A 20,738-nucleotide genomic window follows, 5' to 3' on the forward strand; every position below is an offset into this window, starting at 1 on the left:
TTGGCTGTTACCCGCTTTGCTTGGAGAAGGAAATTGTATTTCTCCTACTCCTCCTACCTTTCTTCTGATTAATTTCGTTGCAGTTCCCAAAACAGATTTAGTTCCTCGGGCATCTCTGAGATCATATCAAAGGGTTTTCATGTACCACTGTTGATCCTGGCGAAGTGGCGACACAGGAGTTGCAGTGGTATATGTGGTGGGCCATTTGTCCGTTAAAAAAAAGTTCAGCAGTACTCACAGTCCCCTCCTTGCAACATTTCCATGATTATAACTGCGATTAGAAGGCAGAACACGGGCCCTATCAGTCCAGACAGCATGGCTGACTTGAGCCGACTTATTGTGCCTTGCGGGTGAATGCAGGGCCAAGTTACGATCCAGAGTAAGACAGCCGGTCCTGCCAACTTCGAAGCCCACTGAAACGCCTGCAAAAAACAAGAGTAAACTGATAGTCACAATAACCTTTTAATGTATCCTCAGAAAATACAATAGCAATTATACTCGTATTGTGTCTCGTTTTTCCACGATCGAAGTTTTAAAAAGATTTTGTGGAATAATAAAAATAACTGAGAGTGAATTGCAGCTCTGGATTTTGCAGTATAGGCCATGGCCTATGGGCGGCAGCATCCTATGGCGTCCTAGGGGGGTGCAGCGTCCTAGGATGGCGGCAGAGTTCGTACATAGGGGCGGCAAAATTAAAGTGGCCTATACTCATAAAAAAAGTCCGGCTCTGGTAAACTGTATTACCTGGTTGCCCCGTAGATCGTACTTGGATATCTTGAGTGCGTGATGCGCGTGCGCCAGCAGCAGCCCAGTTAGTGACGCGAACGCGTTGCCCCAGGGCGACTGGTACAGTAAGTTGAAGGTCGCAACGTCCGTGTACTGGCCACGATAGTTACTGAAAATATGATTTAAAAATTGAATAAAATTACTATAACGAAAAATGCCGTGGTCTGCCCCAGTTTAGAAATTTATTCTAGTTAAAAACCTCCTCTTATTTAACATAAATTATAACACACCTCTTTTGGCGTCGGGGGTTAAAAGGAACTAGTGTAATAAGTTAGATTTTTCACAAAAAATCAATAACCAAAATATATATAAAACATATAAGTAACTTTTGTTTTCTATGTTTTATTCCACAAAAATCGTTCTTTCCCGGGACTCAAAGTGTCTCCACACCAAATTTCAGCAAAATCGATTCAGCGGTTTGGGCGTAAAGAGGTATAGGATAGACAGACACACTCGCATTTACAGGAACCGCTATATTACTACTGTAAATAATGTTTTACAAGTGATTGCGACGGTGGCATTGAATCGAGACGAATGGAAGGACTTGGGGAAGGCCTTTGCCCAGCAGTTGGACAGCATAGGTTCTTAAAAAATGTGGTTAGCTCACAGACATAGATCATGATAGATACCGCATGTGTATGTACTTCGCGTGCCATATCGCGCTCCCAAACGACGAGCAATGCTCGTCTTTCGAAAGTCTGTTCTTTAGTCTGCTGTCGGAATCGGACGTCAATGGGAATTTTAAAAATGCCTAAATGCCTAAAAGTGCCGTATTGTCTACACATTCAAATAGTAACGTTGGCCTAGATAATGGGCACTTTTCTTATCACCGGTACGACACAATAGCTATGAAAAAGTGACACGCTCGTTTTCATACAAATGGAGCGACATGCGGTATCAATCTTGATCTATGTCTGTGGGTTAGCTCCAACTGGCTTACTCGGGAGAGTGTATCGCGTACGACGGCATGAGGTTCCACGCGTAGGCTATGACCGCACTGAGCGTCATGGCCGCCGCAAGCAGTGCTGACAGAATCGGCAGCGCTCGGCGGCCTCGCAGCAGCAGCGTCAGCGCCAGCATAGCGACGTACAGCTGCATGTCTGCCGCCAGGTACCTGTGAACAGCAACTAGCCAGCGTGGCGTCATCTGCCGCCATCCTAAAACGCTGCATAGTTCATATATTTACGTGTGAAGTATTTTGCCGCGATTTAAGTATAAAATTAAGGTTTTTAGATTTAGGGCTGAGTATGTAAGGTTAGAAACTTGGCTCTACATGAGATCTCACCACTTTTTGACACGACGAACTGTATGTTCTCGTTTTGGCAATATTTTTAAATAAAAATGTTTTTGGTGGGATTATACTTTTCTCCACCTAAATTAACTATATTATTTGCATACGTTGCATTCTATACGTACTACATACGTTACAAAATAAAGTGTTTTTTTTGTGATTTGTATAAAGCCGGGTCCAGACGAGTGTAACGTGTAATGTAAGATTACGTGTAATTTAGCGTCAACAGTGTGGACGGCACACGAACTCAAAGCGAATTGTCCAAACGAGCCTTTGTGATCGCGCAAAAACCGACAGCCGATGGATAAACCCCGAGCGTTACGCTTCCGGGGTTTATCCATCGGCTGTCGGTTTTTTTGCTCTTAGTGCCGTCCACACGTAGAATTCGTGTTACATTACACGGTAAATTACATTACACGTTACAACTCGTCCAGACGATGACGTTTCTAAAGAGAAGTTTCTAAAGTCGGTTCCAGACCCGACTTTAGAAACTTCTCTTTTAGCCGGCCCCTAGACGATCAATAATTATGGTATTGTGCTGTGGGATAATGCGTGGCCACCACAAAGGAAGATCTTCCGACCAAGCGAGGTGGTATGCTCGGTCAGGCCGAAGCCCTAGTGATACATTTCAGCTGTCGTATATATACCGACGCGCTCAGAAAACTTCGATAGCGCGATGCAGGAATGTTAGGCGAATTGTGGGTACCGCCACATCACTCCCTTCCGAAGACCGGAGGTCGAATCTTGAAGTCTTGTCGCTTGAGTCGCCAGTGCCAGTGAGTTCCAGTGAGTCGGAACTGTTGCAGTGAGTCCCAGTGAGTCGGAACTGTAAGCTGCTGCACGGGGTCCAGTGAGTCGGATAGCTGCCGTGCGGGGCCGATGCTACGTGCTGACCAGGAGAGATGTGCTCTGCTTGCTGACCGGTCGGAATTGTGGGTACCGCCACAGTGTAATATCACACTTAAATTTTATCGAATAGTTTATTTGACAATTAGATTGAAGGCGCGATGTTCAATAACAACCCTAGATGGTCAATAATATTACGCAATACCACAGAATATATATTAGTTGTACCAATACATAATATTGCGCCATAAAATTGCTCGTCTAGGGGCCGGCCTCGAGAAATTTTCTCTATTATCTGCTATTTTGCCAGTTACCAGCCTTCTCCCATACCAAGTTTGTTTTTGACACTTCACTTGATTGTTGAAGTTGTTGACGAAGAGGACATTCATCCACCAGGATTGCTGACAAGTCTCCACCTCATTTCGGACTCCCCACTTCCACGCAGGCCCAGAACCGAAGTACTCATGTAAGGTTGACATGTAGAGTATCCAAACCGTTAAGGTGGGCAGTATTCTGGGAGCATATAATATAGTAATTTATAGTAGTTATTACGATTTATGTAGAAAAATCCATAAACTTTTATGCGAAAGTGTGTATGTCTGTCTGTTACCTCTTCACGCCCAATCCGCTGAACCGATTTAGCTAAAATTTGGCATGGAGATACTTTGAGTACGGTAAGAAAGGAGATAGGACTCTTTTTCTGACACAACAGAGTTGTGGGCGTCATCTAGTGTTATATTATAAGCCATGATTAATTAAACTTTTTTAGGATTTATAGTTAAATAATGCTAAGTAGGTACTCACATATGGTTTTACTCGATAGTTTTACTGCAAATCGAGCAAAAACCACCGTGTGGACCGCAAAACTCACAGCTCGAAGGCTTGCATCGAGCTCGCTCGATGTTTCCTTCAAACTTACTCGACGCGAGCCGTCGAGCTTTACTCAAGCGTGTGGTGGACTCAAGGACTTCGAGTGGCGCGAGTCGACCTTCTCCTAGTTCAACAGACATCTTTTGGCTCGAACGGTTCGGTGAATACTGAACGGCGAGCTTACTCGATAGAGTAATGCTGAATGTGTGGACGAAAGCACAAGCTACGGGTTTTGCTCGACGTGATTGCTCGATCGAGTAAAACCGTATATGAGTACTTAGCATAAAATTGAAATGTTAACTTTTTAAGTTACCTTACGATTCTATTTTGCATCGTTTGTACGAAATTTATCTCTGCTGGTATGTTCTCCTTCTGGAGGACTTTGTGTGCCATCAAAAAACTGGATATGATGAAAAAGACTTGCACAGCTAGTGTCAAGTTGCTCATTGTCATGTACAATTTACTCTGTAAACAAACTATATCTTAAAATAGAATAAAACCAAAAATTGTGCCCGAAATGTGTTACAAAGTATCATTCTTCCCATAAAACACCATGTATGGCGAACCATGTATGGCGAACCATGTATGGCGAACCATGTATGGCGAACCATGTATGGCGAACCATGTATGGCGAACCATGTATGGCGGACCATGTATGGCGAACCATGTATGGCGTACCATGTATGGCGTACCATGTATGGCGTACCATGTATGGCGAACCATGTATGGCGAACCATATATGGCGTACCATGTATGGCGAACCATGTATGGCGTACCATGCTTGGCGAACCATGTATGGCGAACCATGTATGGCGTACCATGTATGGCGAACCATGTATGGCGTACCATGTATGGCGTACCATTTGATATATTTCATTTTTTAACCACGCCTCCATTTCCATCATCATTACTTACTTAATCTGGGAAATCATGCAATATATTAGTTGTTATGAAAAGTACTTTGAGCTTTATTACCTGTTCGTAAATACGTGTATCGGCAACACTGAGTATGGAGTAGATAGTTGCGTGGAGCAACATAAGGATCATCATGGATATAGCTCGCAGACCATCCAGGAACCGCAGGTCCGTGCCAGCCGTCTGTACCGGCTGGGTCAGTGACCGCCACGAGCGAAGCACCGACCACGATAGCATCCAGCCTGCATCTGTTGTAATTGTTTATTTCTATAAACAATAATAATGTTTTAGTCATTTTTTTATAAAATAAGGGGGAAAATGAGCAAACGGGTCACCTGATGGAAAGCAACTACCGTCGTCCAGGGACCCTCGCAACATCAGTAGAGTTGTAGGTGCGTTGCCGGCCTTTTAGGAAAGAACGAGCTTTTGACCGCGGCTTCGCTCGCGTTAAAAAGTATTATTATATACAAACTTTCATCCCCTATTATAACCCCTTGGAGATAAATTGATCAAAATCCTTTCTTAGCGGATGTCTGCGTCATATCATCTACCTGCATGCCAAATTTCAGCCCGATCTGTCCAGTAGTTTGGGCTGTGCGTTGATAGATCACCATGTCAGTCAGTCACCTTTGAGTTTTATAAATATAGATACGTTCTCTTCTTGAAGATTTCGTATCAATACGGAAATACTGCTGGTGATAGTTCGTTCCAGAGTTTTACAGTGCGCGGTAGAATTTTTTGTGTAGTTTGTATATGTTTAATATATTAAAACACACCTTTTTTACTTTCATCTGATAGCTTCAAGTCCAAAATGGTAGTGATGGTGGCTGCTATCGCGAGTACGACGACAAAACCAATGAACAAAACACCTTTAGCGGTTAATGTTCTTCCCTGTAGCTCCCTCGTGCAGTACTCCAGTCGCTTCAGTTCTGCTGACACACCGTACTCCGAGATTAGGGTCGAGTTCACGCAGGATGCAAACCTGTAAGTAAAACGACGCATAAGTTATGATAAGTTATGACTTATGCGATTTCTAATACTATCTAAATCACTATCTAGCAAAACTCTGGTTCATACTGTCGCCAGCAGTATTTTCGGACCAACACAACCTGCGAACCTAGAGGTACAAGAAGAGAGCGAATTCCCTCTTAAAAGGCCCGCAACACACCTGCAATTCTTCTGATGTTGCGAGTGTCCATGGGCGACGGTAGTTGCTTTCCATGAGGTGATCCGTTTGCTCGTTTGCCCCCTAATTTTATAAAAAAAAGAGTTGACGGTAACAATAAGGTCGAGTAGAGAATAGAAAATGAGGTGGAGTGATCACGGCCACCTGAGTGGTTAACGACTAGATAACCGATCCCTTCAACGAATTAACATTTATCTCATGAGGTATACCGTATATCTTATGTGCCTATAGGCATATCCTCTCTCAGGGACCTATCAGACAGAGAGCGGTCACGAGTTCAAGCGTTCTGCGTTCGCATTTTACGTTCGAGCGGTCAGTCACACAGGAGCAATTCTGACGCGGTCAGAATGCCCCCTGTGTGAGTAGTAATACAACACAAAAAACGCATAACTGACCGCTTGAACGCTTGATCGCGTGAGCGCTCTCTGTCTGATTGGTCCCTTAGTTGCTCACCATTGCCGATCATCCTTGCCGGGGTCATGGGGGCAACGGCGCGGCAGGCAAAACCCGCGGTACAACTGACTGTGGTCCGAATGCCGCACCCGATCCTCGGAGTAGTGCTGGAAATAGTCCACAGTAACCGTACTCGTAACATTGAACGTCGAGGAGATCCGAAACCCACATATTTTACGAATTTTCAAAATTATCCTTACATTAATGATAATATAACCTATTTTCGTCATAGTTACTACAGTATACCACGAAAATACTACTAATAAATATAAAATGAACATAATATGTCTCAACCCATAGCATAAACGTAGTAGCCGTAGTACTCTTCCAGCTCGTACAGCTGGGGCAGGGAGTAGTACTCCGCGTCTGTCTCACCTGTATCATGTGGAACAGCTCGTTCCCCGGTGGCGCCTCCAGCTGGAACAGCCCGAAGCAGTAGACGCCGCCGCGCACCAGGCAGCCGTAGTACTCGTCCAGCTCGTACAGCTGGGGCAGGGAGTAGTACTCAGCGTCTGTCTCACCTGTATCATGTGGAACAGCTCGTTCCCCGGTGGCGCCTCCAGCTGGAACAGCCCGAAGCAGTAGACGCCGCCGCGCACCAGGCAGCCGTAGTACTCGTCCAGCTCGTACAGCTGGGGCAGGGAGTAGTACTCCGCGTCTGTCTCACCTGTATCATGTGGAACAGCTCGTTCCCCGGTGGCGCCTCCAGCTGGAACAGCCTGAAGCAGTAGACGCCGCCGCGCACCAGGCAGCCGTAGTAGTCGTCCAGCTCGTACAGCTGGGGCAGGGAGTAGTACTCCACGTCTGTCTCACCTGTATCATGTGGAACAGCTCGTTCCCCGGTGGCGCCTCCAGCTGGAACAGCCCGAAGCAGTAGACGCCGCCGCGCACCAGGCAGCCGTAGTACTCTTCCAGCTCGTACAGCTGGGGCAGGGAGTAGTACTCCGCGTCTGTTTCGCCTGTATCATGTGGAACAGCTCGTTCCCCGGTGGCGCCTCCAGCTGGAACAGCCCGAAGCAGTAGACGCCGCCGCGCACCAGGCAGCCGTAGTACTCGTCCAGCTCGTACAGCTGGGGCAGGGAGTAGTACTCCGCGTCTGTCTCACCTGTATCATGTGGAACAGCTCGTTCCCCGGTGGCGCCTCCAGCTGGAACAGCCCGAAGCAGTAGACGCCGCCACGCACCAGGCAGCCGTAGTACTCGTCCAGCTCGTACATTTGCGGCATAGCATAATACTCCTCATCTAAAAAAAAAGTCTCCACAATGTCTAAAGACATCACACAATGTATGTATTGTAATTTGTAGGTATTGTAGAAAGGTATGCTAAGCACTTATATTGTGTTATTGTTTGAGTTACTGTATGTATTGTGTGGTGACAAACTAAAAATAATCTTATTTATCCAATACTAGTAAGGTTCTGTTGGCAACAAATATTATCATATTCAATAATTTACCGGTAATATCGTGTATATCTGATGCAGTTGGCTCCTTCGCTGCCATGGGGCTAGGGGTCCTCAGGGATCCCAGTAATGCCATAGCCCCCAGAACTCCCAGCACCAGTCGCAGCTGTCGCCTCTTGGCCGAAGGGCCAAACACATCCATCAGTGACCACTCGTCCGCTATATCAGTCATCGCTTCTGCAAAATTATTTTCTTGGTGGTTTCATGGTATGCCAATAGGGAATGTTATTATTCGACAAATTTACTATTCGAATAATTCGAATATTTTACAAAAGTTTTCGAATAATTCGAATATTATTCGAATAATTAAAAAAATTTGAATAATGCTGAAAATTCTGAATAAAAGTAACAAAAAGCTTCATACAACGATGTACAACCTATTTTGTTAATACTATGAAGTAAGCAATTCTTATTTTTAGTTTTATCAACATAAATCTTTGTAAATGACATAGTTAATTTTTATTGTTAAACACTTTAAAAATGTATATTTTAAGGTTACAGCTAGGCAGTAAAAGAAAGGCTGTAAAGTGTAAACCGTTTTCGATCGTAGCACCTTTTACTTTTCTCATGCTTAGTCTTGCTAGGCAGCAGTTGAAATTAAATAATAATATGAATTATAATATTCGACGTAATGATATCTGTTCATCAATACTAAGTATTACTAAGCAAGCTCACCCGTCTTTTTGATATTTTCGATCCATGTTTACCTGGTTCACCTAGTCGGCTTCACCTGTGTCAACGTGGCTCGAAATTATAAAAAGGGCCACTAGAAAACAAACACCACAACAAAGAAAAAAATTGCAACAAATCCCAGGGGGAGGGTGAAACAATCGTAGAGCTGGTGACTTAAGTAACTTGAAGTTTGATAACGCCAATAACATGATATTAAGGAGCCATCGACATTTTTTTGTTACTGTACCGCGGTAAAGCTATTGAATAGTAAATTTTCATCAACTTGTCGAACCTGTATACGCCCTTCTGACGTAACCTCGATCGTGGGAATCGCAGTTCAATCGCTAAGCGACAGCCGGGTGTCGCAGGGATTGATGGGTTAAAGCCCGCGATATACAGGGTGTAACTAAAATAAGTGATAATACTTTAGGGTGTGTACGTGTTCCTTGTATAGAGTTCACCGTGAAAGTAGCAGCGCTGGAAGACCAAAACTTTTTTTCACTTTTGTATGGGGATACTCGTGACGCTCGGGCCCTTGCCCATACAAAAGTGACAAAAAAAATTTCGTCTTTCAGAGCTGCTACTTTCACAGTGAACTCTCTACAAGGAACACGTACACACCTTAAAGTATTATCACTTATTTTGGTTACACACTGTATAGTTATCACTATACAGTGTGTAACCAAAACAATTCTTTTTTAGTATATTCCTTGAATTACGAGGATGGTTGTTACATGCAGCATTTTTTTTTTAAATTACGTAAATAATTAAATCATTAAGGCTTCGGCCAAACCTGCGCGTTAGTAACGCGGGACGCGGGACGGGAGCGTCTGCCACGCGAAACTGGTGTGCATACCTGCGTGACTACGGTGCGAAACCTTAGATTATTCCCGCTCTGCTGACACGCTCCCTCGTTGCAGACGCTCCCGCTTCGTAGTCCCTTTGGTCGCGTAAGTTTGGCTGAAGCTTTAGAAATACTTTAGGTGCCATCGAGGAAATTGATTCTGCCTAGCAGTTGACGGACCTACGTCCTGTGGTCGGCTTATGTCAATTCAATGTTAGCTTCGGTCGGGATGGGTTTGACGTAACGCGATCAAATTACTTAGGTCCAACATCTGCCTAGGAATCAACTTCTCTGATAGTATTTTAAATGATATGACGCTTTTGAAAAATTTTCATAGATACGGAACGACGTCAGCGGGAGCCCGGGACCGCTAGTAATACAGCATGACTGGTGTGACATGATCAATACTTAAGGAGAGTACTCGGTACTCGATTCTCATTATAATTATGTAATAAAATTAGGTACTTAATTTTTGTCCCAATTTTCCTTTAAATAAATGAATCATGGACACTTAGTAAATTACTATGCGGCCGGCGCGGCGGCCCCCCTCCCGCGGGCGGTGTCCATGCGTTGGGTAAATAATTATCTTTTGAGCTACATTTACTCAGTGATCAATTGATATTATTATTTTTTAACTTATATAATATAATAGCCAAATATCACGTCCGCGAGTATTGAACATGTCTCCAGTCATGCTGTATAAATAAAACTATTTTCTCCTCTTTTGAAATCGACATAATATAACCTATTTCCTGGTTAACTGCATAGTTGTGTGCTCACCTAATAGACAACTTCAAAACAAGTAGCTTGGCCGAAAACGAGCGCACCACTATTACTTTGGCGGTTTGGTGAAGACTAACCATCAATGTCCAAGTGATTTTATATAAGCTTTAAATTCATTGTATATTTTATACAATGAATTTAAAGCTTTTTGTAGTCATAATTTTTAGGGTTCTGTACCCATAGGGCAAAAACGGGACCCTATTACTAAGACTTCGATGTCTGTCCGTCTGTCTGTCTGTCTGTCTGTCTCCAGGCTGTATTTCAAAAACCGCTAAAGCTAGACTTTTGAAATTTTCACAGCTTGTGTATTTCTGTTACCACTTTAATAACAAATACTAAAAACAAAATAAAATTAATATTTAATACGGGCTCCCGTACAAAAAAAAACACAATTTTTTGCCTACTTTCGCTCTATAGCGGTACGGAACCCTTCGTGTGCGAGTCGGACTCGCACTTGGCCGATCTTTATTTGTGTTATTGGTACCAGTAACCATACAGCGCAAATATTATATTTCTCTTTTAAATATGACACTGATGTGTATTGTGTAAACTGGCCCATTAGACAAAGTCCCTTTCGTTAAAAACGATGGCGAAATTCTTTATCAAAATGTATGCGGTTTGACATAAGTCATCGCTAAATGACATTTCGCTTGCGAATACTAATGTCAAATCCCATACATTTTGATAACGAATTTTGTCATCGTTTTCAACGAAAGGGACTTTGTCTAAAGGTACTGTAAAGTGTATTCAGTAGTTATGAAAACAAGCGTTGCTTGAACTGTGTTCGCCACAGCTGATGCTGAGTAGGTGCCAGCTTGGTAAAACTTAATATTGAAAATACTATGTTCTTGATTATTTTAATGTTTTACCAAATATATTTTTTTTCTTTCCAGTGTACCGGAGCAACACCAAGAATCTAAGCCACATTCTTAATTTCACTTTAGAGTGGTTTTCAGTTTAGACTGACAGAGAAGAGGGAAGATGCATATTTTGCAACTACATAGGTAGGGAAGGGTAGGGTAGGGGATTGGGCCTCCGGTAAACTCACTCACTCGGCGAAACACAGCGCAAGCGCTGTTTCACGCCGGTTTTCTGTGAGAACGTGGTATTTCTCCGGTCGAGCCGGCCCATTCGTGCCGAAGCATGGCTCTCCCACGTATATAATATAAAGTGTAATATTCTGAGCAAAAAAATAATAATAACAAAAAATTTAAACACTAAAGCATTTAAACACTTTTTGTAGGTTTCTCATTTTCCTTAGTAAGTTTACTATAATACTTAAAATTTTAACTTTATCTTATTTTAGCATTTACCACAAAAAAGAGTTTTATTATAGTATGAAACTTTAAATTTTTTATCTCGTTCGGAATTCAGCGTAAATAAATACAGGACAAAATATTCCAGCGTTGTAATATGACGAGCACATATGACTGGCCAGTAGGTATACTGGGTTTTATTTCGGAACCTTACATATTATCTTTTATATCTTTTAAATACAAGATGTCCCGAAACCAGTGTCTAATTATTTAATGTTATCTTTAATGTTAGAGCAAAAATAGGCAAAAAATGTGTTTAAAATTTTTATTTTATTTAAATATTATTATTAACTGTTAAATTACTTACATTATTAAATTTAAGGCTTTTTAAAATATTTTTAAGGCCTTTGTGAAAATTTCATGTTGCCATTATTGATATTGAGGAAAAAGGCAAAAAAAAAATCACGTTTGTTGTATGGGAGCAGTCGGACAGACGGACAGACAACGAAGTCTTAGTAATAAGGTCCTGTTTTTACCCTTTAGGTACGGAACCCTAAAATTTTTAAAGCTAAATATGCAGGAAAACAAAAGTTAAAGAAAAATAGTTTGAGTTTTTTGTGTATTGTTTAATTATATATTGTTTTTTTGTGAAAAATCTAGCGCAAACAACAGTTTAATAAGCTATATTTTACTAGATAAAACATAGTCATATTTTTATGTTAAAATATAGAGGAGGTTTTTAGCTAGGGTATAATAAATTAAGTACTAAACTTCTTTGTTCACAGTCAAATAGTTTAGAAGTTCCCACTTTCCTAAAATGGAGGTGAAAGTTTTTATGGCGCATTTCGCAATTTTCACGCAGGAAAGCTAAAAATTTGTAAGCGGACTACACGAGACTAATAAAAAATGCACCATTTTTTAACTGTCGAGTCGTACGAAAATATATTTAAAAGTTACAATTACAGTATTTTTTTTTATATACAATATTATTTATACGTATCAAGGGCCCGCAGTGAGTAATCTTAGCAAATATTTTGGTGTGTGAAACACCTTGAAATGCTGAATAATTATAAGAGATATAAGTTTATTTAAGTATGCTTATTATTCTGAAAAAAAATAATTGTACCAATAATTTTTGTTTAAAATATTAATTGGATCGTTTGTTTTTATTCAATTATCCCCTCGAAATAATTGTTTAATTGGCTGTTTAGTCCTTTACGCCCTATCTAACTTTATCGTATTCAATACTTATGGCTGTGTAGCACTTCCTGTTTTTTTTTTGTAGGATGTAAAGGATTCTTATTTTCGTTTTTAACTTGGATTTATTTAGCTAAATTGTAAAGATAGCACATGGTAAAATAGTTAGGGTTTCCTTTGACAACATAAATATTATAGCATTTTGTTTGACAAAGGACACAAAAAAATTTTTGGCTCTCCTGAAAACAGTTGTCCTTTACAACAATTGAAATTTTTGGTATCGATATCACAATCGACAGAACAGACAGACAGACCACTAGGTCGACTAAGGAGTAAGGACCCTTCCACACACGGAATACAAATTACTGCTTCCACACAACGTTTTATACGCTGGTTTTGTATCGATAAATAACCTCCTCGTTTTTGGAAGTCGGTTAAAAATTACAAACGCAAGTTGAACGCTCAGCAAACGGAAGGAAGCCGACACGTTAACTTTTTATCTGCCAAAACGCGATGAATAAAAGACGAGCGCATCAGAAACGCGCGTCGTCATTGCGCAAGAAATACATCGAAAGGCCCCTAGCGTGGATTTACCTATTATATTATATATATTTTTTTAAATATATATATTATATTATATATATATTTAAAAAAATATAGCATCCCATTTAACGACTTCACTATAACATGACTTCTAGTCAAAATGTTAAACGTCACAGTTAACGTCTTGACGAGTTGTCCTTTAGCCATTCAATTGAATGGTGTCATTCAATGAATGCGCTAGTCATTCAATCGAATCGCAGATTAAACCAGATGACTGCGACATAATATTATAAAGGCGAAAGTTTGTTTGGATGTATGGAACTACTGAACGGATTTTAATGAAACTTTACAATAATGTAGCTTATACATCAGAATAACACATAGGCTACAATTTTAACCAACTTTCAAAATGGGGGAGGTGTTATGTTCATTTTCTTATATTCAATGATTACTCCGCCGTTTGTTAACCGATTTTCAAAATTTTTCATCTATACTAATATTATAAATGCGAAAGTATCTCTGTCTGTCTGTCTGTCTGTCTGTCTGTCTGTCTCGCTTTCACGCCAAAACTACTGAACCGATTGCAATGAAATTTTGTACACGGTTATTCTAGAGTCTGAGAAAGGACATAGGCTACATTTTGATGTGGGAAAATATCTTATTTCCATGAAAATATCGATGAAAATTTATTCGCATTGCGCAGGCCAGCGCTCATCCCGGGGGTCCTGGGTTCGAGTCCCGCAGGCGGAACAAGTTTTCAATGTTCCTGGGTCTTGGATGTGTATTAAAATAATATTTCAAAAATCTTAAATATATTTTATGTATAATATTATAAAAAATCCAGAAATATATCGATGCAATTTAGTTCTAATACGATTCAACAGATGGCGTTTTATTTTATTTTAGTTCTAATACGATTCAACAGATGGCGTTTTATTTTTTACTTAAATATATTTTATGTATCTATACTTCTATACTAATCCATACTAATATTATAAATGCGAAAGTATCTCTGTCTGTCTGTCTGTCTCACTTTCACGCCAAAAACTAATATTATAAATGCGAAAGTATATCTGTCTGTCTGTCTGTCTGTCTGTCTCGCTTTCACGCCAAAACTACTGAACCGATTGCAATGAAATTTTGTACACAGTTATTCTAGAGTCTGAGAAAGGACATAGGCTACATTTTGATGTGGGAAAATATCTTATTTCCATGAAAATATCGATGAAAATTACTTCGCATTGCGCGTGGCCAGCGCTCATCCCGGGGGTCCTGGGTTCGAGTCCCGCAGGCGGAACAAAAAGTTTTCAATGTTCCTGGGTCTTGGATGTGTATTAAAATAATATTTCAAAAATCTTAAATATATTTTATGTATAATATTATAAAAAGTCCAGAAATATATCGACGCGATGCAATGAACATTTTAGTTCTAATACGATTCAACAGATGGCGCTTTTTTTTTACTTCGTTGTAACATAGAACTAATCATACTTATTAGTTATTATGTTTTTGTTTATAGTTTTTAATACGTTAGAATATTATGTTTAATAATATTATCACTTGCTATAATAATAATCAATCTATCTTATCTTATAGAACTCCTACTGCATTTCTAAGGAGTTCGAGTGTGTTGTGTTGGCCTATATTCCATCCAGAAAATATTTTTACATTTTAATTCTAATATATGAAAACAGATGGCGCTTTATTTTTTACTTCATTATTATAACAGAACTAATCATACCTACTTTATTATATATTATTGTTTTTATTCATAACTAGCTGTTGCCCGCGACTTCGTCCGCGTGGACTTTAGTTTATAGCGCGCGGTGTCAACAAAATTTGTGTCAAATTTAAAAACTTTTTAAAACCCTGGTAAGTAGTACCCCTCTTAGGGCCGCGCTACACCGGAATGGCAGCGCTGAAAGTGCTCGCCTCGCCGCTGCCATTCCGGTGTAGCGCGGCCCTTAATTAATCAAAATACCCAAAAACAGCTGTGCAGTGTGCACATAATCTGTACTAATATTATGAATGCGAAAGTATCTCTGTCTGTCTGTCTGTCTGTCTGTCAGTCTCGCTTTCACGCCAAACGCCAAAACTACCGAACCGATTGTAATGAAATTTTGTATACTGATAGTCTAAAGCCTGAGAAAGGACATAGGCTACTTTTTTACTGGAAAAAAGGGTTGTAAGGGTCGTAAATTTGTTCAAAAAATTCATAATAGATGGCGCCGTGCGTCTTCTACATCGCGCTGACGCTTGCTCAAAAGTCTTTCTATAAGAGGTGGTATCATCTTACATTTAAGTCTCGATTTTTTTCGATTGTTATATCTATACAACGGTATTAAATAACTCAGTACTTTATCTGTGCAGGCAGTGACGTAACCTTAAGACCAAATTTCACCAACGACTGTTAAAGTTAATGCTCGAATTAGTATCACGTTAGCTGTTTTGTTTTTCATATGAATGAAAGAGAAGACAGGATATTTTAACAAGCTATTAACACTAACAGACGTTGGTGAAATTGGGGCTAAACCTATCAATGATAAATAGTTTATGGGTAAAGTTGTGTAATTGGGGGGCTAAATAAGCTTTAAAATTTGGCATAATATATAAAGTTTAACATACAAAAATGAAGTACTTATTGTTTGCACACTGCACAGCTGTATTGATTTAAGGGGTACCAGGGTTTTTTTATAAAAGCTTTTGACACCAATTTTGTTGACATCGCGCGCTATAAACTGAAGTCCACGCGGACGAAGTCGCGGGCAACAGCTAGTTTAGTATATATGGTATCATCCCAATTTGATATTATATTCACAAAAGTGGTGATCTGATGAAGGATCCATAAGTAATCGAGGGAACTCCTCAAAACTTATAGGGAAACATGTGGTGACTTCGGTTTCGTGAGAAGTATTCTAAGCATAATATGCTAACAACAAGTAAGATTTTGCACCGAGATATACCTGGTATACCGTGGTTCGGAAGATGCTGAGAGAACTCCTGATTCTTTATAACTACAAGTTTGGGAGTTTCGGCGTTATTTTAAGAACAGAAAGCATATGCTACTATGCAAATTACATTCATTATCATCATCACTACCATATTATACCATTTCATAGTCTTTTAGATCGAGACTCGAGTTTGTCAAGCGATAATTAAAAAAAATCTATACCTACCTAATATTATAAACCTGAAGAGTATGTTTGCTTGAACGCGTCAATCTCAGGAACTACAGGTCCGATTTAAAAACTTATCTCAGTGTTAGATAGATCATTTATCGAGTAAGACTATAGGCTATATTATATTATCACGCTAAGACTAATACGACCGAAGAAACTCAGGAAAATGTGGGAATAACGGGGGAAATATTTTTTATGAGAAAATGTACCGTTTCTGTAAAATTCCTAATTCACGCGGGCGAAGCCGCGCGGGACTTCTAGTATTATCTAAATCCCGCAATGTGCACGAAAAATTACAATATTTATTTATATAATGATACAATATACAGTACATTTTTTATAATAATTTAATTTTTTAAAATTACTTCTGTTTTTATTTCTCTAAATTGGGAGTTGCCAGGGCATGAAGGCGTCTGATAATAAATTATTTTTTTTAAGCAAAAAATTGGCAACCGAGTTCTAAAGTAAAAACAACAATTAGCGTTTAAAAACAATAAAAAAAATACTTTGAGTTCATCTCGGTGTCCTTGAAATCATTTTTAGGGTTCCGTACCCAAAGGGTAAAACGGGACCCTATTACTAAGACTTCGATGTCTGTCCGTTTGTCCGTCTGTCTGTCCTGATCCAGGCTGTATCTCAAGATCCGCTAAACTTCTGAAATTTTCACAGATTTTGTATATCTGTTGCCGCTATAACAACAAATACTAAAAACAAAATAAATTAAATATTTAAGGGGGCTCCCATAAAACAAACGTGATTTTTTTGCACGATCTCAATAATGACAACAATCTCAATAACATACCACAATGGCGGCCTTATTACTAATTAGTAATTTCTTCCAGGCAACCACGGAGAGAGGAAACATAATACAGTAAGTATATAAGGTGAATGTGCCATAAAAAATATATAATAAATCAAATGTAACATAATACATAATATTAATAAATACATACATGAATAAATACATAATATAAATACATACATAATAAATATTAATCTAAAATACATCCTACCAATATTATAAAGGCGAAAGTTTGTTTGGATGTTTGGGTGTGTGGATGAATGGATGTTTGTTACTCTTTCACGCAAAAACTACTAAACGGATTTTAATGAAACTTTACAATAACATAGCTTATACATCAGAATAACACATTAGCTACAATTTTAACCAACTTTCAAAATGGGGGAGGTGTAATGTTCGTTTTCTTATGTTCAACGATTACTCCGCCGTTTGTCAACCGATTTTCAAAATTTTTCTTTTGGTATGTAGGGTATCATCCCAATTTGGTATTATATTCACAAAAGTGGTGATCTGATGAAGGATCCATAAGAAATCGAGGGAACTCCTCAAAACTTATAGGGAAACATGTGGTGACTTCGGTTTCGTGAGAAGTATTCTAAGCATATGCTACCAACAAGTAAGATTTTGCACCGAGGTATACCTGGTATACCGTGGTTCGGAAGGTGCTGAGAGAACTCCTGATTCTTTATAGATACGAGTTTGGGAGTTTCGGTGTTGTTTTAAGAACGGAAAGCATGATATGCTACTATGCAAATTACATTCATCATCATCATCATCACTACCATATTATTATACCATGCATCCTCCAATGGTTATGACTTATGAGCCTGTAATGACCCTGTTATTGGTACTTTTCAGTCTTTCAGACCGAGACTCGAGTTTCTAAAGAGATAATTTAAAAAATCTATAAGTACCTACCTAATATTATAAACCTGAAGAGTATGTTTGATTGAACGCGTTAATCTCAGGAACTACAGGTCCAATTTAAAAACTTATTTCAGTGTTAGATAGCTCATTTATCGAGTAAGACTATAGGCTATATATTATCACGTTAAGACTAATACGACCGAAGAAACTCAGGAAAATGTGAGAAAAATAGGGGAAATATTAGAAATTACGAACTACTGGAGCAATTTTTATGGCAATATTTGGCACAGAAAATAGTAGACCAAGTGAAGAGAGTAGAGACATAAGTTATTTTTAGGAAAATGTACGGTTTCCGTAAAATTCCTGATATACGCGGGCGAAGCCGCGCGGGACATCTAGTACTGTATATAATTGGACGCTGTTAAGCATTCGTGTACTAACCCACACAAAAATTACGTATTGAGTTATGAATGCAGTTATGTTCTGTAGATGATTTAGAACAAGACTGCATTCAAAATTTATCAACAAAAAAAATTATGGGTTAGGACACTAATGCTTAACAGCGACCATAATATAAATAATATATATTTACAACAAAGTATGGATTTTTTTTAAGTTATTGTGATATTTTATCAATAAATAAATAATAATTAAAAATAATAATTGTATGGATAGCCAGGAAATTTAAGTTGAGCAATTATCATTATTAGCAATTATTAGTAAGAAAGTGTTGCTTGACCAAGGCCTTAAACCGACATAAAGTTTTGGTCATTCTTAAGGGCCCCCGAGACGATCAAACGGTTTGATTCAAACCTTACGTGTTTGATGCAACCGTTTGATGTCGGTTTGAATGGTTTGTCAAACGACACTGCGCAATTTCACTCGATAATCTTGAGATACCTCGCTATTTATCCCAAAAACGCATTTATCTTGATGATAATAATATTGTGATTTCGATTCATAATCTGAAGTATTTCAAATGGAAACTTATAGTGATTTTGGATAAATAATGAAGTATTCCAAGTAAATCTTGACAAAAAGTCAGATTTTGCACCAAGATATACCACAGTTCGAAGGTTTAGATACATGTTTGGGGGAACAGATCTCCGGCCTCCTTATAGATACATGTTTGGGGGTTTCGACGTTGTTTTAAGAATTGAAGGCATATGCTAATGGTACTCCATGTAAAATAGACCACAAGTATATTAAAAAATTAAAACACTGGAATTTACTGCAAAAAATGCCATTTTTTAATTTTAAATTTAAATTTTGGCACCAAAACGGATCTATATTCTGTATTCACGTCACTACTGTTTGACAATTATTGACAATAGCCCCACCTGATCGTACCTCTCAAAAAGTTGTCATGCACTTGCGTTCCATTTAGCATTAAAAACGATAAAAATACTCAAAATGGAGTCATTTTGATCGTTTTTAATGCTGATTGGAACGCGGGGATAGCATGTGTGACGTCACCGAACGTTGATTGGTGTTTTGAAATCTATTCCGTTTCAAGTTACTTTTAATTCGTAATTTTTGTAAAAAAAAAAACAATATTTATATAATATTAACCTTGCAGTGACCCTTCTTTAATGTTTTTTATTATATTTGCATGTTGTATGCAAGTCATTTCGGCTTTTTCGATTCAAAAAGTTGTCGATCCCTGAAGATTTTTGATCACGTCATTAGCGTAATTGAAACGTTTAATTATTATGTTTTTATTGTGCTTCCAGAACTTATATAAACAAGGATATAAGCCATCAGACTTCATTTTTCGTTTAACTGTTGACCATACACTTTGAAAAACATTTTTTTCCTCAATGTTTTTAATATTTTTATTCATTTTTTTATCCTGTTCGTTATATTACGTGCTACTAGTAATAAAAAACAAGAGAATACGTAAAATGTTACTACAATTTCCACCAATAAAAGGAGAAATTCCTTTGGTGGGTAGCACTTTCAGGCTACTGGTAAAACCTGAAGGTAAGTCATTAATTCATTATACATACTAACACTATAATTAATGCGAAAGTGTCTGTTTGTTACCTCTTCAAAGCCAAACCGCTGAACCGATTTTTCTGAAATTTGGTATAGAGTTACTTTGCGTCCCAGGAAATTATAGTTAGCCAAATCTTCAAAGGTTAATTTTAACCAACTTCCGAAAAAGGAGGAGGTTATATATACATATATATATATATATATATATATATATATATATATATATATATATATATATATATATATATATATATATATATATATATATATATATATATATATATATATATATATATATATATATATATATATATATATATATATATATATATATATATATATATATATATATATATATATATATATATATATATATATATATATATATATATATATATATATATATTATATATTTTCTGCTGTTATCCACAGCAGAAAATATATATATATTTTTTATTATTGTACTTATGTTCAACGATTACTCCGCCGTTTATTAACCGATTACAATTTTTTTTTGTTTTGTCCTCGAAATTCAAATGGAAACATAATATGGTGATTTTGATTTTTAACCGTCTTCCAAAAAGGAGGAGGTTATATGTTCGGTTGTGGATATTTTTTTTATTTTTGTATGTTCAACGATTACTCCGCCGTTTGTAAACCGATTTTCAAAATTTTTGTTTTGTTATATTAGGTTTCACTCTAATTTGGTAACATGTTCACAAAAGTGGTGACCTGATGATGGGATCCATGAGTAATCGAGGGCACTCCTCAAAATTTATATGGAAACATAT

At 38.3% G+C, this 20,738-nt stretch overlaps 2 protein-coding genes across 2 annotated transcripts; both read right to left on the bottom strand.

Moving 5' to 3' along the window:
- Nucleotides 1-367: 367 nt before the first annotated feature.
- On the bottom strand, nucleotides 368-7,315 carry LOC121728244 (nose resistant to fluoxetine protein 6-like). Its single transcript, XM_042116385.1, has 11 exons — nucleotides 7,270-7,315; nucleotides 6,978-7,160; nucleotides 6,723-6,868; nucleotides 6,348-6,454; nucleotides 5,485-5,690; nucleotides 4,769-4,956; nucleotides 4,107-4,258; nucleotides 3,254-3,436; nucleotides 1,727-1,900; nucleotides 767-895; nucleotides 368-422 (listed from the first exon to the last, which is right to left on the bottom strand). Exons 1-11 carry the CDS (start codon nucleotides 7,313-7,315, stop codon nucleotides 368-370), a joined length of 1,569 nt encoding a protein of 522 aa, XP_041972319.1.
- Nucleotides 7,312-10,154, bottom strand: LOC121727678. Its single transcript, XM_042115645.1, has 3 exons — nucleotides 10,103-10,154; nucleotides 7,801-7,983; nucleotides 7,312-7,589 (listed from the first exon to the last, which is right to left on the bottom strand). The coding sequence occupies exons 2-3, from the start codon at nucleotides 7,976-7,978 to the stop codon at nucleotides 7,312-7,314; spliced, it is 456 nt and encodes a 151-aa protein (XP_041971579.1). The 5' UTR covers nucleotides 7,979-7,983; nucleotides 10,103-10,154.
- Nucleotides 10,155-20,738: the final 10,584 nt, after the last annotated feature.

Source organism: Aricia agestis, chromosome 6 (genome assembly GCF_905147365.1).
Source record: "Aricia agestis chromosome 6, ilAriAges1.1, whole genome shotgun sequence".
NCBI classification, from domain to species: domain Eukaryota; kingdom Metazoa; phylum Arthropoda; class Insecta; order Lepidoptera; family Lycaenidae; genus Aricia; species Aricia agestis.